Source organism: Chlorocebus sabaeus, chromosome 4 (genome assembly GCF_047675955.1).
Source record: "Chlorocebus sabaeus isolate Y175 chromosome 4, mChlSab1.0.hap1, whole genome shotgun sequence".
NCBI classification, from domain to species: domain Eukaryota; kingdom Metazoa; phylum Chordata; class Mammalia; order Primates; family Cercopithecidae; genus Chlorocebus; species Chlorocebus sabaeus.
In genome coordinates, this window is record NC_132907.1 from 72483604 (window position 1) to 72509877 (window position 26274).

The window sequence follows — 26274 nt, forward strand, 5'->3', positions numbered from 1 at the left end:
ACTGAAGGGTAGAACAGCTTCTCAGGAGACCAACTGTGGTTCATTCATTCAAATGACACACAAGAAGACATTGTCATATGTTTAAGTTTGCTTTTATGTAAGAAACTATTTACTGCTATTCCGCTTAAAATGTTGACCCTGAAAATATTTTATAAAGATCTAACATCAATGAAACTTTACCCAGCCAATTATAAGGAAGTAGGCTGATTTTTCTGATATTTTGTACAGACATTTAAAAATTTTTTAATGTAAACTTTGATATTGTAATTATTAATAACACAAAAGGATTAGTTATCATTTTAAGCAGGGAACTATTTGTGTCCTCTGTACTACATAAACTCAACATAAGATACAAGAGAAAAATTAATATTATGCTAATAGATAAAACCACACACGATCTGTGGTGGAAGGACTGGAATTGCACTATCACTGAAGTGCAAGTGTGTATATATATTTAAAATTTTGAAAGCTTATACTTTTCTCAGACTTAGTTAAAAAAAAGATTCTAGTTTCATTCTCTCCTTTATTGACTGCTGTTCCTGCTACATGACCAAAAGTAGTTTTCATTGTTCATTGTTCATTTTTGGTTTGTTTTGCTTATAGATAAAGCTTATTATAATTAAATACATACAGCCAAGGGGGGGAAAAATTAACAGTTACATAGGAGAGTACGGAGAAAGTAAGAATGAAGGTCAATATATACGCCAAACATTATGTTTCTGTCTCCTTCACATACAGATCTTGGCCTGGCATTGTAACCTTAAACCATCTGATCCAGATAGGTCAAAGCAAGGGCTTTTAAAAATAAAACTTTCTTATTTTCAGCAAGTTTTCCTGCTAAGGAAATACATTCTCATCCCTCAAATCACTTGATGTCATATAATAACTTTTAGCTCCTACCCCAATTTGGAAGACAATATTGTGAGGTATAAAATCATTGTAGATGTTATAGGGAATCCTAAATAATCAGGTGAAGTACTTTAGATATAATCATCTATTAGCTTGGAAATTTGCAGATCGATTTCATTTATCTATTTGCAGTGCAAACAAACAACTTTAAAATATGCATATTACTTCACATTTTCGTATTTTTGAGTACAAGAGAAAGAAGGTAAAAGTAGAAAGTAGAGAATCTTCTGTCTATATTTAAGTGATATAATTTCAGTTATATTCATGGCATCTCTAGTATTTACCACATAGTTTTCCCTGGAGAAATATCATTTTTAAGTCTGGTCTATTATTGTTTGCTTCAAACTGTATAATGTATAGTAAACTATTTATGGATAAGATAAATTACACTGCAGCTTTAATTTTTCAGGTTTACAGCTCTCACTTGTGACATAGAAAATGAAGAGATTTAAAATCCGTTTCAGGCATGTAACTATAATTTCATAAAATTTTATGCCCCACAATATATAACATGTGATAAAAGATGTGAAGTGCAGAAAATATTCACCATTTACTGCTTCTTCATGGCCACAACTTTTGGGCTCTTTAAACAGGGATAAATATTGGAGGACCAGTATTCTTTTTCATTGTTGAAAAGCTTCCAAAATAGGTTACAGTAAAATATAAAATAAAACAAAAGAGAAAATGCATCATTGAGACAAAGTCAGGACACCTGAGTTTCGTTCCCAGACTCTGAACCTGTTTGCTGCAATATGCTAGACAAATACTTTCATATCCTAAGCTTCAGCCTCCTCATCTTGATTACTAAGAATAAAAAGATTATTAATAATGTCAAAGAAGATAATATTTATAAAATAATTCATAGATCTATAGCAATTATTCAAATAGAAAATATTAATGTCATTATTAATAAACAAATAATCCCTTTTCTTTTGATTTACATTTTTCTCTTCAAACATACCCAAGTCAGATAATGACGCTTCTATCTACTAATTTTACTCCATGTTATATTTTTCTGTGTTGCTACTGGAGCTTGAACTTGATGTCATCCTTTCCGATCCTGGCAGTCATCCATTCTCAGTTCCTAATGCTTTCTGGTGGAACTTTTTCCTCATATAAATGCTGTAACACATTTACATATGAAATCCATTTAATGTAATGTATTTTATCTGAAACCATAAGAAAACAAAACTTGTTCTACTTTTAACTGTTTTAAATTTTATCAGAACATAGTATTTTGATTTATGAAACATTAAAAGGCTGCTATAATGAGCCATCTAGTCCAAATAGCAGCAGGTAATTTTATTTGGTGTAATGGAAAGAACTCTGGGCAGAGGATTGGATAACCCAGTTTCTATTCTGATTTCTGTAATTAACTAGCTCTATGATATTGGGGAAATCACTTAGCCTTCCTGATTCTCAATTTCCTCGTTTGTTAAACGAAGTAATTGAAACAATGTTCTCTAAGGAACTTCCTAGTTCCAGCGGCCTGATTTTATGCCGACAGAAGCCATGCATGAAGACCATTTTGTTTTCTTTTAAAATCTATACTTTATTCTTACCAATTTATATTACACTAACAACATTTTTGCAATACCTGATCACAAGTATAATTAAGTTTAGGAGCTACCTATGGTCAATACAATTGGGAGGCAGCTGGCATGGCCAGAGCCGGTCCCTTCAGCCAAAGAATGTGCAAAAGTCTAGAATGGCCAGCTCAAGAATCGTAGTAGAAATAGTTCTAGTATGAGAAAGACATGGTCTCCACCTCAAGTAGGCGTTGGGAAAAAAAAAAAATTGTGTGTGTGAACTGATAAGTACCTGAGCCGACTGCCCAAATACCTTATTCTTCTTCTTATGAGAAGGTCAATAAATGTCAAGCTTCATTAGCACCAATGTGTACTCAGAACCAACAAATATTATGCTGACTACTCAGGGAAGGATTGAAGACATAAAATGGGTGGCAATCTTTATATCTGTAAGCATAGAAGGATCATGGAAGCAAAAGTACTCAACATTTTATAAGGCACTAAATAAAGCCTGTTTTAAACTAAAAATACAGCAGTACTTTTGGGCTTTTTTATGCAATCAGCATAAAAACTTGGAACGAAAGAAAAATTATGTTGAGCACGAAGTGTCTCCCTCAGAAAAGGATAGGAGAGAGGTTAGCTTGGAGTAGCCAAATAGTGGTACCACAAAGTTTCAAGCAGAATTTTTAAATGTGTTCTGCGAATCACGGTGATATTTCCTGTGTGTGCCTATGGTTATGAATTGGGAAAGGGGAGTGGGGAGAAACTGAACCCTGGCCCTGCATTTTTCCAGACATTTATCATAATGAAGTGGCTACTAAGCTTTCATTTTCAAAAATCCCCTGTTTTAAAAAATGCTTAGGATGGCTGAGTTGCAGAATACTGGCATGGAGCACAGTAAAAGCAATGAATCTATACATTTGCTTGAAGTTTAATTAACTGCCATTATTTGAATGGCAGAAAAAAAGGCCGATACCCTGACGTATCAGTACAGAACACACCACGTTTCATTTGCTTTTGTACAATTTACATGATGAAAGCTCTGTCCTCTACATTGAACTCACTACACACGAGATCAATGGCCTAGATTTCCTTCCTTCATAAGTTTGGATTGGCTGACATTTTGTGTCTGGAACCGGTTCCTTCCAGTGGGTTCTTGGTCTCACTACTTCAAGCATAAAGCCACCATTGCAGTGAGTGTTCCAGTTCTTAAACACGGTGTGTCCACACTTTGTTCCTTCTGATGTTCAAATGTGTCCAGAGCTTCTTCCTTCCAGTGGGGTTACTGGTCTCACTGACTTCAGGAATGAAGCGGCAGACCTTTGCGGTGAGTGTTACAGCTCTTACTGGTGGTGCGTGCAGAGCCATTCCTTCCTGTGGGTTCATGGTCTCACTAACTTCAGGAATGAAGCTGCAGACCCTCTCGGCAAGTGTTACAGCTCATAAAAGTAGCGTGAACCCAAACAGAGAGCAGCAGCCAGATTTATTGTGAAGGGCAAAAGAACAACACTTCCACATAGTGGAACGGGCACCCAAGCCAGGTTGCAGCTGCTGGCTTGGGTGGCCAGCTTTTATTCCTTTATTTGACCTCACCCACATCCTGCTGATTGGTCCATTTTACAGAGTGCTGATTGGTCCGTTTTTACCGAGTGCTGATTGGTGCATTTACAAATCTTTAGCTAGACACAGAGTGCTGATTGGTGTGTTTTTACAGAGTGCTGATTGGTACATTTACAAACCTTTAGCTAGACACAAGAGTGTTGATTGGTGTGTTTACAGTCCTTTAGTCAGAGTTCTCTGAGTCACACCCTAGCCAGAAGCCCAACTAGCTTCACCTCTCAATTTCACTTTGACTTAGTAGAAGAAACAGAGTTGTTTCCAACTGTATAAAGGATGAAGCAGTAGCAAAACATGCTGTACTGACTTTGATGTGGAACAAGGTTTCTCTTCCCAGGTTACCTTTGGGGACCTACTGATGAACTTGTCCCAAATCTGTGAAACTTGAATACAATGAGTATTCATAAATGCCAGTTGCATGGAAAAAGAAAGTGGGAAATTGTGTTTTGGGGGTCACATAGGCCGAATGTTGTTTTTCTTTTTTTGTTGTTCTTTAGACTAACAAAAACAAATTCAGAGTTAGAGATTGATGAGTACATTATATGTGGAAAAGTCAAGAATATTTGTTGGAATTGACATGATGTTGTCAGAACTCCTTTCTCTCTCCTTTTCTTATTTTTGTTACTTCTGTCTCCCTTTGTGTGTAGTCTCTATTTTCTCCATTTTTAGAGGGGACTCTATTACGTTGTCCAGTGCTCAAGATGAAGTAGGGACCATGTGAGTAAAGAAGCAAATACTCTTTTTTTCTAAAAAGCTGCCCATGATTATTGGTCAGACCTAAGACTCTTGCTCAGCCTGTGGGTAAGGGACAAAATACAGTAATTACCAATATCGCTATATTCACGCAGAGGATAGGTATCAAAACACTGACAAAATGAAGGGGCAGAAGTGTCAACCAGAAATAGTGGAGAGAGGATACCGGCAGGCAAACAAATTAAAATGTATCAGAGAACTGTAGCACATAACCGAGAAATAAAAATTCTGTTTACTCTTAAGTCATGGGTTTTTTTTAAAAATGAAGTAATGCAAATATTATATTTCAGTATTTATTTTTATGTACTAGTATTCTATTGCTGTATTTCAAATTTCCATAAACTTAGCAGCTGAAAATAACCCCTATTTATTAACTCACAGTTCTGTAGGCGAAAATTCAGCCCAGTGTGAATGAGTTCTTTGCTCAGGGTCTCACAAGATTGAAACCAAGGTGTCAGCAGGGCTGTATTCGTCTCATGAGGCTCTTAGGGAAGAAGCAGCTTTGAAGATAATTCATATTGTTGATAGAAGACACTTCTTTGCTGTCTTAAGGTTGAGGTCCCCTTTTTTACTGCCAACTGTGAGCTGAGGTGTAGGTAGTTCAACTCCTGCAGGTTGCTTCTTTGCATCCACAGCTTTAACACGTGTGTTTGCTTTCTTCCAAGCTGGCTGGAGCATGTGTTTAGGCCTTCCTTTTCTTACACTTGGAAAAAACTTTCTGCTTTACAGGTCTCATGTGATTGGGTCAGGCACACCCAAATAATCTTATTTGAAGGTTAACTGTGCCATATGACATAGTATAAGCATAGGAATAAAATCCATTGTCCTGACAGTCCTGGAGATTATGCAGGATATGGACACTCAGGGGAGAGAAATCTGGGAGTCGGTTGCAGAATACTTCCTACTACTCTGTAGGTTACGTTTCAGTCATAATTGAAAATTCAGGTTTGGTTTTGATTTAGTTCAGTATTGAGTAAGCCAAAGTGATGTGGTTTGGCTCTATGTCCACCCTCCACCCCCTGCCAATCTCACCTCGAATTGTAATATCCACATGTTAGAAGAGGGACCTAGTGGGAGGTGATTAGATCATGAGGGCAGATACCCCCCTCATAGGTCTGATAGTGAGTGAGTTCTCATAAGATCTGATGGTATTAAATTGTGGCACTTCACCCCTGGCCATCCATCTCTCTTCCTCTCTCTCTCACTCTCTCTCTACTGCCACCATGTAATATGTACCTCGCCTTCTGCCAAGGTTATAAGTTTTCTGAGGCCTCCCAAGCCATGCAGAATTGTGAATCAATTAAACTTATTTTATTTATAAATTACCCAGTCTCAGGTGTGAAAATGGACTGACACATCAAGTTTTATGATGTAAAATAATACACTGAAGTATCTATGGACCCTGGTTAGTCTTGGAAATTCTGTCTATAAGTTCTGTCTGTAACTTATCTTAATAAGCAACCAATGATACATGGAGAAAGAAAAATTATTAAAAAACAGTGGATGATCAATAAGAAAACTATTTTTTTTTTATCTTGGAAACAATGCACCTCGACGGTCAATAACATTCATGTGTCAACTTTAATAAAATGTTCTATGAGCACATATGCACACACATAATTCCATGGACTCCAAGAATCATTAGGAGAACCTTAATAATAATAATAATAATAATAAATCAGTAGCTTCTGTAAAGCTACCAAACTTTAAAAGAAACATTCAACATTTAAGACCTCAATGTCAAATTAAGCACCTGCTTTCATAATCCTGAAACTCATTAAAAACAACAAAAAAAAACTCTGTGACCTTTAAAAATCCTATAGCCTGAAATCAATTTATTTCAGTCAGGAATTCAATAGTACATACTAGCTAAAAGCAGTCAAAGTTCAAGTTATAGCATCTGTGACAGCTATTTTTTTCGTTTTTGCATTTTTGCCTTCTTATTTTATTTTTTTCTTTTAAGTTAAAGTCACAATGGAACTATTATCTCTTTGGCAGTTTTTGGGAATCCTATTAACCTATTGGGAAATAAGTAAACTCTGAGAATGATTCCTTTCTTAATGTGTTTATAATGAGAGCTTTAAAAAAATGATCTCTCACTAGCCTGTATTTAGAAACAAGATGTAACTTACTGCATTTCTTACACAGGATAGTTAATATTTATCTTTGGGATTAAGATTACTCATTTTCACCCTATGAGTCAGAAAATAAATATTATGCATAAATTATGAAAATAAGACAATATTTATGATACTACTACAAGATATAAGACCGTGAGATATTAATTCTTAGTAAATTTGACCCAAAAAAATGACTCATAATGCAAAGAAAACAAGCTAAGATCTTGTATTTATTTTTTCTGCATTTGTGATATTACACATTCAAATCCATTTGAAGTAGTTATTATAGAATGAGGAAAGGAAATAAAATACTTTAGTAAGGCAGCTTCATGCTTTAACACACTAAGCAATCCTCACAGTAATGGATGCTACAAAAAATAGGTCACCTTCAAACCACCCTTGAAAATAAGCAGACACTGTAATTTCAGATCGTGTTATTATAAGCATCGTTAAGAGCACTGAAATATATACACATATATATCAATGTTATATATGTAACAAATTATATATATACTTGTTACATATATTGGTTATATATAATTGTTATATATATAAAACAAATATATTTTTGTTATAAATATAATAATTATATATAACCAATATATGTAACAAGTATATATATAATTGTTATATATAACAAATATATATAACCAATATATGTAGCAAGTGTATATATATGTATAAATGCATATATTTGGCCTTTTATTTATTTTGTATTTATTTTGCAAAAATTATGCTTGTCTGAGCATAAGAAAATACCATTTTTTCATTTTTTTCTCTCACATAAAACACATATAAACATCCTCATACACATGCGCAAATCTGTGTAGTTATTAGTTCATTGTGAGAAAGAATGTAGATATTTTAATGACCATTTCTGTTATTAAATGGAGTTACTCTATTACCTTTTTAATATGATGTATTTTATGTCTTTGAAAGCAAATTATGGCACAATGTGCACAATCATAGAAAAATATTTTCATTCAAAAAACTGATTCCCTGGGAGCGATTACTAAATTGTGTTTTCTAGTACCTAGTACAATTACTAAGGGCAGTCAAAAGTATTTTTCAATGATACTGTTGTTATTAATGCATTCAGAGTAATATATATCTGGCTTTGCTCAAATTGGTGTCACAAAACGAAACCTTGGGTAGTTTATATCTATTGCTAATTCAATTCTCTGAACATAGATTCAGCTTGTTTGGTTTTTTTCTCTCAAGATATTTAATTTTTTTTTTCTGTTAATGATGTTGTATTACAAAATTAAAATTGAGATGATTCTGTTTAAATGCTAGTCCCAAAGACACGTGGGATTAGACGACCTGGTTTAATCTCTGCTCTGAATATTTTTAACTTGTGTGTCTTCAGCCAAGTTAGCCTGCCTGTGCCTCAATTTCTATATCTACAACATGAGAATGCTAATAGTAGGATTGTAATCATAGCATTTTTCTGAGTATTAAAGTGGGTTTAGACACATAAAGCCATTAGGAAGTTGCCTGGCAAAATATAGAAGCTTGATAGCTTTTTCTACCATCTTTTTCAATCCAATTAGTTTTCTCATGCACATTTATATAAGTTAATATAAATAGAAAGGAATATTGCTATACTGGGCTTATTTGGATATGAAGGGAGAGAAATGAAGGAAAACAAATATTATGAAGCCAAATTCTCTACAGTATTCTCCAAATTTATGATATATATATATCATAATCTACATTTTACATATGAAAACTCTGAGGTATGAAGAAATTTAGTGATTTACACAATAACACAAATGTAATAAGTGATGGGTTTTGAATTCTAACCAACAAATATCTGATGCTCAGGATCATGGATTTTAGCTCCTTTTAAGTTGTGTGCACCCTATATGCTAAACAAAAATTCAAACGACAATAACAGGATTTAAAGATGGGCTTGCTATATGTGCGTGCATTCATTCCTTTATAAATTCATTAGTTCATTAAACCATTACTGAGCATGGACCATGTGATCTGTGTTTGATCTGGTGAAAACACAGAAATCACTAAACATAGTACAATTGTGTCTAATTGCATATCCCTGTGAAAATAAAACTTCGACCTCTAAAGTTAGACCAACTCCGGTGAAAATCCACAGCAAATGACAGAAAGAAGGATACAAATTAAATAGGAGGGGGTAGAAAAGTGTACATCAGACAGAGAAAGAATAAGATTGATTAAACAAAGGGATCTGATATAAATGTATCATATTGCTTCACTATCAAATATTGTGAACTGAACACATCTCTCAACTAAGTTAACATCCATGTAAGGGTAAGAGAAAGCCACTGATAAAATTAGTAGTATCTAAAACAAATTTCAGTGGCAAAAAAGGAATTTATATTATCTCCACTTTGTAGGGTCATGTCATCCTGGTGCAGGTTCTGCAGAAACAAACCATGATTTGGAAATCATAAATATATTCTAAATTTTAATACAGTTACTTATGTTAAACATCATATGTTGACATTTTAGCATATTCTTTCGGACTAATCATTAGTTACTTATGTTAAACATAATATGTTAACATTTCAACATATTCTTTAACTAATTAATCATTTCCTTTTTAAACTCAGAGAGAGGCAATGAGGGGTACAGAATGAGTCAGGAAAGCAGCCTCTGTAACAACCTGAAGACTCGCGGTTGGGGAAAGATGTCACCTACTTTTAGTCAAGAGATAAATGTTTTACCTGCTAATAGAGAAATACGCCCGAAAGCACAGAGAAAAGTCTGGTCTAAACATTGCATTGCATCTAATAAAAACTAATTAACTGGTTTAAAAGCAAAAGATCCCGTGGTACTGCAAAACTCAATCACTTTCACAATAAATAGATAAACTGCTTTGTGGGAAGAATTTACTAATACTTTGAAGAACTTCCATTAGAAACTACATGTTTATTTGATTTCTTAAAATGTATTTAGGCATAATGTGTGTTCTAATTATTTTCATTTCTTGAAGAAGAATATGTATTCTTATACAATTATTATTGTTGACAATCTTGTGGCTACACTTCTATCTTTTCTTTTTCCTTCCTTTCTCTCTATTGTGCCTTCTTTTTCCCCTTTCTTCGTCAAAATTCTTAAGCCTTCTAAAGTCAATCTTGTCACAATGAAAGTACATTAAAATTATAACGTCCAATCTATGAACTTTAGTGAACTCTAAAGGCTCCTCAAATATACGCAGATGTATAGGATTCTTACATTTCTCCTAATGTCTACTAGAGAATCTGTCTCTTATCTCTTCTTCCCCAGCTGTTCCTTCTACTCACCCCATATTAACCCAAGCATGAAGCACAGCCCTAATATTTTTTAAAAAAAGCTTGTGAGGTTTTAATGAAACCCTAGAATGTGGAAAGTATTACATCAAACTACAAAAAGTTGAAAATTTAACATTTATCTCCCCTCTTCTTAAAGGTGTTCTATTCAACCTTTAGACTGACAGACTCTTCGTGGCTTGCCTCAGTGTCTTACATGCTTTTCCCATTGCTTTTTTTTGGTTCTACTTCCGATTTTCTGTTTTTAGCAAACCTTGATGTTTCTGGGAATGTCCATGGATAGCCCGGATTTCTACTTATACCCTGAAAATTAGGAAATCAAGCAATTTTTCCTTATTTATAACCTACTGTAGGCATTTTTTGTTTGTTTGTTAGTTTTTTGTTTTGTTTTGTTTTTCGAGACGGAGTCTCGCTCTGTTGCCCAGGCTGGAGTGCAGTGCAGTGATCTCGGCTCACTGCAAGCTCCGCCTCCGGGTTCACGCCTTTCTCTTGCCTCAGCCTCCCGAGTAGCTGGGACTACAGGCGCCCGCCACCAGGCCCAGATAATTTTTGCATTTTTAGTAGAGACGGGGTTTCGCCATGTTAGCCAGGCTGGTCTCCAACTCCGGACCGCAAGTGATCTGCCCACCTCGGCCTCCCAAAGTGCTGAGATTACAGACATGAGCCACCGCACCAGGCAGACATTTTTTTGATATTGCAGAACTATGATCGTATCCTGTAACCAAAGTGACCTGCTGTGGTGTTATATGGGGGGAGGAGGGTGTAGTTTTCACTACTACATTTGGAAACATTCTAGTCTCTGCTATTTATTTACCTTTTCAGTTACTAATATAATAGGTGATACAGGTGAGGCAGATACAATTTTAGATCTATTCCCCTGTATGGTGGATTTATTTTTTTTCTAGCCTTCTTTAGATTATTATTTACACAGGTTTGTTGCAAATGGCTTTGTGAAGGAGATTTTCTTTTTCCCTTTCTGGTGATTACAAGATCAACTGGGAGAAAAGATGGTAAATTAAACCAATGCATTGAATATTGATCTCTGAAGTAACATGAAAAAGCGATACTAATTCACAAAGAGTTCATAAACTGCAGATGCTTTTCCCTAGTATGTGTAAACATTTGAGATAACGTGGCGCTCATCAATATAGTTAGATGGCAAAAATGTTTGACTTATCAAAATAGTCATATTAAGAACAATGAAGGAGTGTAATCATAGCAACCAAATTTTCACTTCCCTTACTCAGTATCAGTAAGAAATAAATACAGGAAACTTAAGACTCAACTTTTCTGTTCTGATCAAGAAGTCCTATTTATGAAGGGAGGATTATGAAAGGCTCAGTTATAGACAGAAAGCCAGAGAGTTGCAATTGTTGATATCTTTGTCTTCTTCAGATGATGCCTTGAGATCCAGTATTATGCCTCTTGTTCTGTCTTGAGAAAGAAGCTGTTTCTGAGACATACAGCTAAGAGGAGACATACAGCTAAGAGTAGACATGGTGGAACAAAATGCTTGATTTATAGGTCATTTTGTTATACTGCAATTAAGAAATTTGAATATATCAAATAGTTTTTAAAGTTTTATCCCCAATGTATTAAATTTTATTTACTAATAAATCCTGTGTACTTTGGATGTATCAAAAATGCAGAATTTTTAGCTAGATTTAGATTTTCTTTTTTGAAATCCTACTTATATTTATCTTATTGTAATTGATTTGATTTGATGTAGCCAGACATTTTATACCATTAAATAATAAGGTATTTATAATAAAAAGTAAAAAATTAAAAAATAAAGGAGAAAATAGAACATAAATAGAAGTGACTATAATAATAAAGACTAACAGAAATTAGGTTAGATGGAGTTTTACATTCGAGTTCAGATTTGGGTTCGGCTGTTTTATTGGGATTATTAAGTGCATATACAGATAAATTAGTGTAGGACATATAGTTTTGAAAATTGTATTTTGCACTTGGGACTATTTGAGTGCATTTAAAAAGATTGTATTACCATATTTTTCATGATAGCATGTCAGTGGTTAGTCAAAATTAAATAAAACCAATAAAGCATGTAACATAGTATATAATATTCAGTAAGAGCTAATAATGGAAATAATGAAATGAAGAAATACTAGCAATAAATTAAGAAATGATATCTAACTATAGTAATGTATTGTTATTAATAATTGATTATTATTGGCATTTATTTTTAAATCTAGACTAAATCACGTACATTTATATAGTATTCTGAAAAATAACTACATTGTTTAAAATGATACGTCAAATTTACTGTTATTCAAAATAGAGATTCCATTCCTGAAAATTTGATATGAATGTTTTATTTTCTGGAAGTGTTTTTCCCTAAAACTCAGCTTGTGAAATACGTTTTACAATGTTGGAAATATAGGAAAGAAGTTATTTTAACCTTCTCTCATATTTTTCTTCCCAAATCCTGGGTCCAAGCCAGTGACCTCTCCAACTTTTACTGAAGTTCTTATTCACATATTGTGACACTTTGAAATGAGAGATTATAATTGGAGTGAGCTAAAGTTGTAAAATATGACAATCTGAGAAAATAGGATAGCTTTTATATGTAGCCATAAAGGCAATATTCAAGCAAAGTAAGAAAGATGAAAGACAGCATTGGGGGAATAGTATGGTTTTTTTTCTGTAACAGGATGTATTATCCCAGCACATAAGCTTTTTTGCTCTTGAGCATTGCAAATATTCTTTGTTCTTCTGGGCGCTTCTTTGGCATACACTGGGGATGCGTGGGGGTCTTTTTGAGATGGATTTCTGCTCTCTTCAATAGAAGGTGAAATATTTCCAGATGATAAATAGCTCTGGGTCTGTTACTCAGGCAGGGGAATTCTCAAATCACATTGGGCTGTTAGAGGGAACTCCTAACATTGTAAAGTGGTATCCCTCTTGCTCATACAGCAACAATTAAACTGGGGGAAACAAATGAGTCACCTCAGGAGAGCGCACTAGCACAGAATGTTAAATATTCTTGGGCATTCGATGGCTTTGAAAAGAGAGCAATTTGCATAACATTACTCAGGCAGAGTTATAGATCATCTTTGGGTCTGATCTTCTTTTATCTGTAAATACCTTAAGTATAATCTAATGGCTTTGTAGTTAATATAATGGCCACTATGATGTTCTTGAACTCAGAATAAGTATTAGCATGAAACTAGGCAATTTCAAAAAAGGAAACACTAAGTGTGTTATAAGTTTACCAAGAAGAATCTAGCAAAAGTAGTTTGTGTTGTACATAATAAAATTATTTCAGACAAAGAAACTCACAAAATTTTCTTATACTCATATTGGCTGGTTTAAATGACTAAATCCTGTACGTAAATAAATAAATCAGTGACAATATTACTTTAAATCTCAAGCACTAACTACTAAACTGTTCTACATCACTTATAATCATAGATTTCAAGAATGGTAGTGGGTCTTACCATTTATATGTGATTATTACAACAAAATGTACCGAGAGCATTCTGTACAAGAAACATATCCCTTACATCTGAATGTGTGTATAGACCTGACTGTCAGAAGATTCTGTAACTTCTTTTATAAAGATCTCCGTATTAAGTAGGACAGACCTTTATGTGATTGCTTTTGTCCATGTATGTTTTGAGACTGAAGAGCAGCAATGGTAAAACAGATAGACCAATAAAGATTTAGACCACATGTCTGGAAGTTTCTCATTCCAGCAGAAAAATTCAAAATGGGGTCCTGGTTCCATGACAAAAGATAATGACAAATAAATTGTTAATATTAAATTTGTGGTCCTTCTATATTAAGGAAAGTAAAGACACTAATCCAAATGCAATGCTTGAAACTTATGAGGTTCGTGTTCAGAAAACAAAGAAAGAAAATGCTACAAAGATATTTGGAGACAGAAGTGGGGATATTGAATATGACCCGTTATTAAGTGATAATAGTCATTTTATTTAATTTTCTTAACTGAAATTGTGACAATGTGGTTATGCAGGAAAAGGTCTTATTTTCAGAAATCTGGTGCTGAAATATTATGTAGTGAATTGGTATGATGTTTGTAAATTATTTTCAAATTGTCCATACGTGAATGTAAAGCAAATACAACAAAATGTTAACAATTGTTTAACCTAGATTTTGAGAACATAGATTTTCATCATATAATTACTTCTATTTTTTTCTGTTGATTTCAAGTTTTACTTAATATGATTTTGGTAAAGGGAAATGGTGTACCTCCCAAACACGTTTAACTCCTCTTCAGAGAGCATCAGTAATTTATAGCAGAGGAACAAAAAGAACAACCCATAATCCTGATGGGAGTGGCATAGAGGTCATCAGAGAAGATGACCAATTTCTGTAACATTGCACAGAGGTGAAGGATTGGTGACTGTTTAAACAAAAGCCCAAACGAGCTACATGCAAGTATCTACACTGAGAGGGCTCCAGCAATGAAGGCACAGCTCTGAAAGCGACCCAGATTTGGCAGTGATTCCAAAGAAGAGGCATAAAATTTGCCAGGAAAAACACAGAGATGAACTAATATTCTATATACAGAATTTCTCCCATATGCTTGAGAATGCATAAAATATAGGCATTAATGAACAGAATGTAAACAATAAAGAAATAATTTTTAAAAGACTGTATTCTGTAGATGACCTGCAAAGAATTAGGGCAGTGTTGGGACACCATTATGCTTAGAACACCCCCAACCAAATATCTGAAAGTAGAAGAAATGATTGATTATTTTATTCATTCTAGGACAAAACTCCAATAAATACAACTCAAAAACTCAAACCTTCAAATTAGGTTATTTATTCTTAAATATGAACAGAAAACTCAGAGTTATCAGGTATTCAAGGAAAACCCACGTTATGAATGGCAAAGATTCAAATTCCAAACACAAAATTAATCCTGAAGGAAGAGATAATTTAAAGAAATCACACGAACATAGACTAATTAGACTTTTCAAAACGTTTCAAGAAATCTCACAGTTCACAAAATAAAAATATGATTATTTTTAAAAGAACATTTAAAGAAATCCTGGAAATGAATATATCTGTGGTATATGTGTGTGTATGCACAATTTGTGTGTATTAAATTTGAAAATGAAAAGCTTTACCAATAAATAAAATACTATAAATTTATTGCTTTCGCAAAATAGTCCAAAAGATATGACAATAAATAATGTGAGTGAAATATATATGATATATTGAAGATGCATAAGGTCTAACATTAAATAATTGAATTTTAGGTTAAGAGCACAAAAAACAGAGGACAGGAAATAATCATGAAATAATCATTGATAAAAATTTCTGAGTGCTGAAGGAAAATAGGTTTTGATTTGAGAAAATTTACTAAGTGTCCAACCTCAGGTAGGAAACATTAACATATAAACTCACACCTGGAGGCAATGTTCAAAACACAAACCCAAATAAACACATACTTAGAGACAGTGTTCTAAATAATTAGACTACATTCATAAAAATAAGTCTATAAACACTAGAGAAAGAGAAGATGAAAATAAAAAGGGAAAAACGAGGCTCTTTACCAACAAAGAAAATATAATCAAACAGATATCAAGCCCACTCTTGCTTTCTGGACGATAATGAATACAATTTTAGATGGAAATGTATAAATCCCTTAAAAAGTACGAAGAGAAATTATTTCCAATCTGGAAATATATGCCCAGAGAAAAATTAATTATATGTGAGGGTAAAATAAAGGCATACTGTGATATGAAAAGACTCAAGTAAAATGTCTAATGTAGACTTATTGATTATGTAAAATTAGTGCAAGCCAACAAAATAGTAAACCAAAGTAAATATAACATCCAAGAAAAACTGTTTCCAAACCAGGAGATTAATACAGTAAATTACAGGTTGACAATTGTGCAGATGTTCTTGTTTGGATTAGCAAGAAAGAAGCCTCCCAAAGAGAGGTATGTAGTGAAAAGGTCTGATGTTGGACCTCAGAAGGGGGATGAATCTAAGGATATTAAAAAAATGAATAAATAAAACCACTAATAGACAAAGATGTTACAGAAAAAAATCCATATGCAAAATAAAACTGCAGCAATTACATAGGAAATACACATTATTTGGTAATAAAACAAAAAGGTTTACATTGTTGTAATTATTGTAAAAAGAGTATTAATTGTTCTTTTATTTTTTAGTGTTTTAGCATCAACTGATAGACAATACTTGGAAGGCTTATTTATCAGTAGGTGTTCTCAGAGAAAAAGAACAAATTGGATGTTGATATAGCTATAGATGTAGATGTAGATATAGTAATAGATATATAGAGATATTAAAGAGATCTCTCTATATATAGATATATAGATATCCCTATATAGGATTAGATAGATAGATAGATAGATAGATAGATAGATAGATAGATAGATGTCTCTATATATTGATTATATAGAGATTTGTTATAAGGAATTGGCTCACACAATTATAAAGACTGACTAGTCCAAAGGTATGCAGTTGGCAAACTGTAGACCCAGGATAGCTTCTAGTTCTAGTCTAAAGACGGGCAGGCTCAAGACCCAGGAAGAGCCAGTGTTTTAATTCAAGTCAAAAGGCAGAAAAAAAAGAGTCCAATGTGTCAGCCTGAAGGCAGTCAGGCAAGAGGAGATCTCTGTCACTCACAAAGGGATTTGCCTTTTTGTTCTATTCATTCCCACAGCTATTGAATGAGGCCCACCCGCATTAGGGAAGGCAATCTATTTTATTCAGTCTACTGATTTTAAATCTAATATTTAATATTTAATATTAATCTCATTCAGAAACACCCACAGAGGCACACCCAGGATAATGCTTGACCAAATCTTTGGGGAACTATGGCTCAGTCAAGTTGACATATAAAATTAACTATCAGGCTTATTTTTAAATAGAAGCCTGGCCACACAACGTGTCTCACACCTATAATCCCAGCACATTCAGAGGTATAGGCAGGTAGATTGCTTGAGCCCAGGAGTTTGAGACCAGCCTGGGTAATATGGTGAAACCCTATCTCTGAGCTGTTCAGGAGGATCACTTGTGCCCAGGAGGCAAAGGCTGCAGTGAGTTGAGATTGTGCCACTGCACTGCAGCCTGCACCACAAAACAAGACCCTTAAAAAAAAAAAAAAAAAAAAAAAAAAGCCCAAGGCCTAATTCACAAATTTCTAGGACAGATTCTGTAGAATACAGATGATAGAAGCTGGTGAGGGACAGGGGGAAGAAACAGAAGGAGATGTAAGGGGAAGTGCAAAGGTGTTAATGCTGTGATCCTAAGAAATAGAGAAACCACAGATACATTCTAATGTAAAACAAAAAATTAAAATTGTATTATAGGGTGATGGATATTGGTATCTACAACCTACTTTCAAATACATCAGAAATTAAGCTGGGTTAGCAGATAGACAAATGGGTAGAAAATGATAAAAACATTTCTAAAAAGTATGTTAAAAGTATATAGAATAAGAGCTAAGTATATAGATGAATACTATATACTTTCATTATGAAATTAAAAATTTCATAATAAAATGTTTGGGGAAAAAAGAAGAAAAGGGATATATTCTATGAGTGAACTGAAATTTAGAAACAAAGGCGCTCAGATATCACTTAGTGTTTTATTGACAACACATAGTATAAATGGTGGTACAATTTTATTGGGACAAGGTAAGGAGTATGCAGTTCGAAAGTCAACAAACAGTATTCAAATTTATAATTAAGGAACTACTATAACATTTAATCATGTAGCCAATTTTATATATGTATTTTTTATAAGAACTGAAACAGAAACAATGAAAATAGAAACAATTAAAAATATCCCCAAGTGGCTGGGAAAGGAGAGTATGGTTGGGATTATAAACTCTTCGATTCTCTGTGATATTTCACAATTTAATTGTATTACGTTGATTAAAATGTTTTTGATCAGTTTAAACTGATGTAATAAATTCACATATATTGATACAGAAAAGTATTTATGATATAATCCATCTAAAAAGCAAGTTACAGAACAGTGTACAGTGTACCATAGTACATATGAACATAATTAGTGAAGTAATTTGCAGAGCTATATACCAAATCAGAAATTATTTTGGTAATGAATTTATGATTTTTCCCCATTTTCTGATTTTTTTCCATGATCTCAAATACTTTATTCTCAGAAAACAAAAGACAAAACCCCACATATACACAAAAATAAACGAGTAAGTTCATTACAACCCCAGAGGCTAAGTCAGTGGGAAAAGAGGGAAATGAATGGTTATGAGCATAAAGACAGGGACAAATAAAATAAGTTTGGAGCACAGAGAACAATTTACAAATCAGCAGTCATTTTAAAGGACACAGAAATTATGGTTTTAAATATCATTCCATAAGCAAAGAGAATATTAAAATCATTTTTTGTAAAATTCCTTGAAAAATGTTTTGTAATAACTTTTTTATTTTTTACCCTTCTCATCACCACCATCCTCATTACCTCATAAGAGCCATATGTGGTAACTATCCGGGATTGTTAATCTCTATCTCCTGCCAGGAAATATACCGAATTGCAAGAATTAGGTACTACAAAAAGAAGTATATTTTATATTAAGCAGTTACAGTTTGAAGTAAATGGGTAACTTGATGGTATTTCTATAGCATATATATATATGGCATATATATGTGCCTGACATATATATATATGGCACTCATATATATACACCATACATATATATATGTCATATATACATATATATATGGCACTCATATAAAAAACACACATAGCCACATATGGGTTAGTAGTAGTATTTTTTGAACACAATTTTTGGTTTTCACACAAATCCACTTTTTCAAAACCAATTGTTCCTTCTCCCAGCATACCCCAGGCTGGCAAATGACAAATGAAAATAAAATCCCTGCTGGAAATAGTGGTATAAAAAGCATTTTTCATTTTATGTGCACTTTGCAACCCGGAGAAAATAAGAAATTTGTTTTAGTTTTGTGTCGTAGTTTCTAAAATATAATCAGAGAGATGCTAGTAAACATTTAACTTTAGATGAGCTTTCTCAAAACTTTTAAGCGCTGGAATGAAAGATTTGCTTACACTCTGAAGCTGGTGCTGGGTATCTTTTTTAAGCCTCCCTTGGCATCTCATTTTCACGCACCATCTGAGATGACTTGGAAAACACCAGAAAATAACAACACTTCTTCCACAAAACAACTGCCTGGACAGTGCCTATTTCTACAGCCATCATTTATAGAACTCTTTTTCTGGGGAGAAATTTTATTTTAGGTGTCAATACTAAAAGATGATATATTTGGAGTTGGCTGCTTCAATCAGTAAATGTAGTCAGTACCAACTCAGAAACAGCTTATTTTTAATAATTGGAAGAAGAAATAGTTCTAGCTGTTAGTTTTAAATGGCTACAAAGGGAAGAAATTATTTTTGTGGAATTATTAGCTTGCCGTATGTGTAGTTTAAAATGGTTGTGTAAAAATGGCATCATGTGATTTTTTTTTACAGTGAACATGACCCAAAAATATGGAAAGACTGAGTTTTTTTTCTCTGTAACCCTCCTTCCTTCTTTGTGCAAATGAGACTAAGAACTTCCTTCACATTGTAAGCGAAGCCTGAATCCCATTGCTGACATATTTGAGAAAGCAGTTCCATTGATAGAGATCAATTTCTGGACTAAAAATTCAGTATTTTCTAAGATTCATAAAAATTATTATAGCTTTAGTCTTGACAGTTGCCTTTTTATTTTCAGGAAATAAACCCCAGAAAGCACATAAACACATGCATCTACATACATACATACACACACATTCACCACACAGTTTATGAAGGAATATAGAGTGCCCATTGGATCACTCAACTTCACTGAATGAATATGCAGACATTTAAAAAAATAATTTTGAAAAATTTTAAATGATACTGAAAAATAATTATGGCATTTTGTTTTTTTAAAATCTTGACTCATTTATACAGTGTGTGTATACATAGATACAAGTAGAGAAATATGTATCAATATAAATGTACAGTAAATATGTATTTATATATATTTACCCTTTCAGTTATACATTTACATAACCGAAACATATAAAAATAACAAAGAAGGGCAGGGCGCAGTGGCTCATGCCGATAATCCCAGCACTTTGCGAGGCAGAGGCAGGTGGATCACTTGAGGTCAGGAGTTTGCGACCAGCTGACCAACATGGTGAAACCCTGTCTCTACCTAAACTACAAAAATTAGCCTGGTGTGGTGGCATGTGACCTGTAGTCCCAGCTACTCTGGAGGCTGAGGCAGGAGAATCGCTTGAACCCGGGAGGTGGAGGTTGCAGTGAGCCAAGATCATGCCACTGCTCTCCAGCCTGGGCAACGAGAGCAATACTCCGATTCAAAAAAAAAAAAAGAAGTTATGTCTAGGTAAGATGATGACGGAAATTTTCATCTTACTTTATACCTTTCACTATTGAAATTATTTTATAGTTGGAGTAAAGGAAATTTTATAATATCAAACGTGAGCCAATGTCATTTATTTAATATCAAAATTAATATTGGAAAAATGTCTATACTTTAGGCTACCACCCATCTGCCTGAATTAATCAGCATGGATACTTAATTTTAAATATTACCTGTCAACGCAGGTCACTGAATGTGATCTCCTTTAAGGTATTATCATGTCATAAACTGCTATAAAAAGTCTAATTCTCTCAAGAGTTTTATTGTTATCCACTTCATTTTCAGGTCAACATTTTAACATATTTTCCCATATTTTTTTTTCTGAATCTTTAATCTCTGCAAAGCCAACCTTCGAATTAGAAGGAAAAGGTAGAAGAGTGAGGAGTAGCAGCAATTCACTTGAATTTGGATCTTGGCTATAACTAAAAACACATTTTGCTTTTTTATTTTTATGTCAGTTTGCGAAGGAAACAGTTATGGTTTTAGCTAAATGAAGAAATTTTTGTTTTGTTGTTCTTTTTTCTTTTTATAATTCTACTTGTATCACATTTCAAAACCTACTTTGAATTTTCACTCAGTTCCCACAATATTACCATATATTCTTTGAGCTGTTGGCAAAATGGATCCATTTTATAAAGTCATGCTTTTTGCACTGAGCTTTTGCCAGTCTCATATATTTAGATAAATCTGAAAGCAAAAGCAATACCCAGTGTGTTGAATATCTTTAATAGCATGGTTGAAATTTATAATTTGAAATTCCTAAGTTCAAAGAACATTTATCTACGGCTTGATTTTACGCTTGAAACTGCCTATGCTTCACAGCAGTTTTTTTTTTAATAGGAGGACAAAAATACTTCCTTCTATCATTCATAGCAATTTTCTTTATACTTAAGTAAAATATACAGAAACTTTTAAAGGAACATCAAAATCTTGTTCCCTCTTATTGTTGCCATATTATTTTTATTATATTACCCAACCAGGTTGTTACGGTTATGCTTATACTCTTATACAAATACACTTTTAGAAGAAATATTGAAGGAAATGCAACTTCACAAAATGAATAAGTTTACCTTAATAACATTAATATGAACAATGATGTTATTTTATTCAACTTAAACCACGCTCTTGAGTTTAAGAGCAAAGATGTAGCCACGGTTGAACTTATATTTATTTGGGCTATATTTGTGCTTTTAATTACTCATACTAATACATAAGAAGCTTATTTGCAACAGGATATTTATATAATTTTAAATATTTTCGGAGTTTATGTGTGTGTGTTGAAATGTTAAGAAAACAGAACTCATTCTTAAGCAATGATTTGCAAAACAGCAGTGCTCATAGGCAGATTTTTAAGGCATAGCCCAAATGGTTAGAGACACTGCAAAAGTTTATTTTTCTTTTGGGTGATCTGTTGACTGGAAAGAGCTTCTACATATAAAAATGTGGATGCTGAAATCAAATGGCTATACCCAAATGAGCAAGAATAGTTTAAAACGTTTAAATCAGTGTCTGCATAAAAATTAATGTACATATTATTTATAAGAATATGTTATGTATATATGTATATATATTTATATTATGTATAAGAATATATTTATCGAAATATAAACTACTAGAAAACTATATATGATGCAATATTTTATGTTAGGTAATATTTTATGTACATATTTATTTACAGGTAGTTTATATACCTTTAAGTCTGTGTCCATTTTTCATTTATTCTTGGTCTCCAGTTTGAACAACACTGCCTTATGGTATTACACTGATAATGTTCTCTACTCTCCAGTTCTCTTCCTTATTGCTTATTCATGTGTATCTTATTCCATGCTATAATGTAAGGTACTATACATGTGTTGAATTTTAAAAGAAATTAGCAGAATTTCAATGCTTTCCTATGTTACTCAACATAAATATTCTATATAGAGAATGAATTAGAACAAGCTATTTGTGAAACTGAAAGGTTAATCAGTGATTCTATCAATCATCTGGTTAATAGTGGTAAACTCATTCAAACTCGGTCTGTTAAAAATGAGATGCTCTGCCCTTTATCACTGAAAACATCTTGGTTTGCCAGATTTTTCCCTTCTTTACAAATGAAAATGCTTAGTGTTTTCTGAGTTCCTTTGCACTATCTCCCACTGGATTCAGGTCATTGATTTTATCTTCAGAACACTTGGAAAGTTTATTTTGTGGTGTTTATGAGCTAATTTATTTTTATTGCAATGTTTATTTAAAATGAAACAATAAGTACACTGAAGTTTTGTGCATTTCATTTTATGAAAATGTTATCCCAAAGGGATACAGAAGAACTAAATACAAATTTTCAAAATTTGTTGGTTTTTTGCCTGTTGCTGTATCTGAGGTTGTACTTTTGTTCTGATCTTCATAATACCTCAAAAAAAAAAAAAAAAAAGATGGATTAAGAGAAGGATGAATGGAAGAATGGATATGAGATCTATCTGATAAGGCAAGTAGATTAATAGACGAATGGAGGAATGTTTGGATGTATAGGTATATATGTGTTCATTGCACAGTTTCAACTTTATGTGTTAACATTTTTATAATAAGAAGTTGGAGAAATAAAAAACAAGAAAACAGAACCGTAGGATTTTTTTTAACGTTTTTCATTAAAGGAATTATATTGCAAATTATGAATTTTTAATTTGGCAACATCGTTTTAATGGTGTTCTTTCTTTGTTCTTCTCTTTCTCTTCCTCTCTCTCTCCCTCTCTTCCCTAAAGCTCCATTCCGACTTAGACAAGGGAGAGGGCACTGTTAAATACACCCTCTCAGGAGATGGCGCTGGCACCGTTTTCACCATCGATGAAACAACAGGGGACATTCATGCAATAAGGAGCCTAGATAGAGAAGAAAAACCTTTCTACACTCTTCGTGCTCAGGCTGTGGACATAGAAACCAGAAAGCCCCTGGAGCCTGAATCAGAATTCATCATCAAAGTGCAGGATATTAATGACAATGAGCCAAAGTTTTTGGATGGACCTTATGTTGCTACTGTTCCAGAAATGTCTCCTGTAGGTGAGTAGGCAAATCAAAATTCTGTGAGATACAACGAGACCTCTTCAATATTTAGTTTCTTCAGGTTGATGTAAACATCTTATCTGTCATCTAAAAGAGTATTTTTCAATGCTAGAAATTACAATTCTTTTCATTTATTTTTGTAACTTTTTTGTTTGTTTGTTTGTTTGTTTGTTTGTTTTTTGAGACAGAGCCTTGCTCTGTCGCCCAGGCTATTGTGCAGTGGCTGGATCTGCGCTCACTGCAAGCTCCACCTCCCGGGTTCGTGCCATTCTCCTGCCTCAGCCTCCCGAGTAGCTGGGACTACAGGCGCCCGCCACCTCGCCCGGCTCATTTTTGTATTTTTAGTAGAGACGGGGTTTCACCATGTTAGTCAGGCTGGTCTCGATCTCCTGACCTCGTGATCCGCCCTCCTCGACCTCCCAAAATGCTGGGATTACAGACGTGAGCCACCGCACCCGACCCCTATTTTTGTAACTTTTTTGTTTTTCTATCTGCTTCATTATGAAGATAACTACAAGAATATATAACATTCTTTACTGTTTTCCAACCTGTGAATTTACCTGAACTCATAGAATCCTTGAGTGCTTTAAGCAAAAAAAAAAAATGTATTTTGTATTGAAATTGATTGTTATCTCAATTCCAGACACCTATATAGTGCTGGAGATACCTACCCTACACCACGAAATACCAGACAGTAATTCTTAGCTCAAACTAAATTATCTAAAGCATGCATCATATCTGATCTGGAAGTGGTCCAGAAACAGGTGTGTTGCATCTTTTGTAGCCGTTAACAGAGATTCTGGAAGGGTGATACTGTTTCCTTTTCAGGTTAAATAACCCATACTTGTTATGCCATCAAGTCAAGCAGCAAATGAATAATATCAACAAATCATTATTAGAACAAATTAACAAATTACAATTACAATTATCAAATTAACAATTAGAATATAGTAGCACCATCATTCTAAAAATTTAAATTTGATATAAGTATACATTTCCATATCAGCCTAAATTTACAAAGTCCTATAATATGTAGGATATAAGGTCAATAAGTTAAGAATTCCAGCTTTAAAGACCATTTTAAGTTATAATTTTTATTCCTCGGTCACCACTGCTAATCCTTCAATTTATTTCAAAGTAACTTCTGGTTTTTATTACATTTGGAAGATAAAGCAACTTATCACATGTAGGTTACAACTTAAAATTCGTGTATGAGCCATTGCTCATATTTTCTAAAGCTGACGTGCCTCAGAGGGTTTCTACTGCTCCTACGACCACCCAGGACATGCGATGAAGATTGTGCACGCTACCCTGAGGGCAGAAGCAGGTTAGTAGCTGTAGGAGCTGTCACATGGATTTACTATAAATGCACTTGAAATTGTGTATGTGACCTTATCAGGCCTTTAGACTATAATCTCTCCTTGACCTAAGAAATCAGCTTGAAGTAATTCACTTAGATTTCAAATTTTAATGTGGATACCCAAGGCTGCAAATCTGTTATTCAGTACCTGCTACACTTTTGGGTTGCCTCTTTTATGCACTGTTATGATTGCTAGAAATTTAGAAGTCCAATTGGAATGAAGCATATCTTGTTAGAAAAAAGTCCCAGAAAATGAGGGAGGCTACATTTGAACTGTGTCTTGATTTTACAGGGGGAAAATAAAGTTAATATTTTGAGGAAAAAATAAGGCTTTTAAGATGACATGCTCTATAGTAGACAAATAGTTTAACTCAGTGCCTGCTTCATGTACACTGGATGTGTTAACATGAATTTATGACCCTCAGTGACTTTTTATTACCAAAACAGCTTCCTTAAAGCAAACACACACATATGCCTCTACAGTATTGGAAGATTCTGTCTCATTAGATAAAACAATTAGGATTTTTCTTGTGCTGACTAGAAAAACTAGGGCTGCAGAGTTGGAGCCTTCATATAAGGAGTTTGCAGCTCATATCCGAAGAGAGACATATGTTTGGAAAGTCAAAAGTGTAGGTAAGTGAGAAAGTAGAGTAATTTCAGCTTTTGCAGTTGGAGTGGGATATAATTTACTATGTTGTCATAAGATACTGGAAAGATCTTTGGAAGAATAGATTCTTAAGGTGTTTTCTCATTTGCCCTTACTGAAATTTCCCACTGGGTCTTCAAGACAATTCCAGTAAATACTTAAATTGATTTTCAGTGCACTGCTTTCTTTCATTTTTATTTATTTATTTGGAAACTGGGTCTCGGTCTGTTGCCCTGTCTGGAGTGCAATGGCCCAATCTTAGCTCACTGAAGCCTTAAATTCCTGGGCTGAAGAGATCCCCCTACATCAGCCTCCTTAGCAGCCAGACATGTGCCATCCAGCCTGGCCAATTTATTTTATTTTATTTTATTTTATTTTATTTTATTTTATTTTTTGTAGAGAAGGGATCTAGCTGTGTTGCTCAGGCTGTTCTCAAATAGTTCTGGCCTCAAATGATCCCTCCACCTTGGCTTCCCAGAGCACTGGGATCATAGTCATGAGCCGCCCTGCTGGCTCCTTGTTTTATTTTTAAAAACAGAAGGGTATTTCTTTTGAATGTGAAATATTACCA

At 33.8% G+C, this 26274-nt stretch overlaps 1 protein-coding gene across 3 annotated transcripts in view; it reads left to right on the forward strand.

The window, feature by feature from the left end:
* The window catches only part of CDH12 (cadherin 12), a 1094618-nt gene that overhangs the window by 835741 nt on the left and 232603 nt on the right, over positions 1 to 26274 (forward strand). For all 3 annotated transcript variants that reach the window (XM_007961262.3, XM_007961261.3, XM_037988711.2), the window contains one exon: positions 23400 to 23694. In XM_007961262.3, coding sequence (XP_007959453.1) covers positions 23400 to 23694 — 295 coding nt within the window. The remainder of the gene's footprint in view (positions 1 to 23399; positions 23695 to 26274) is intronic.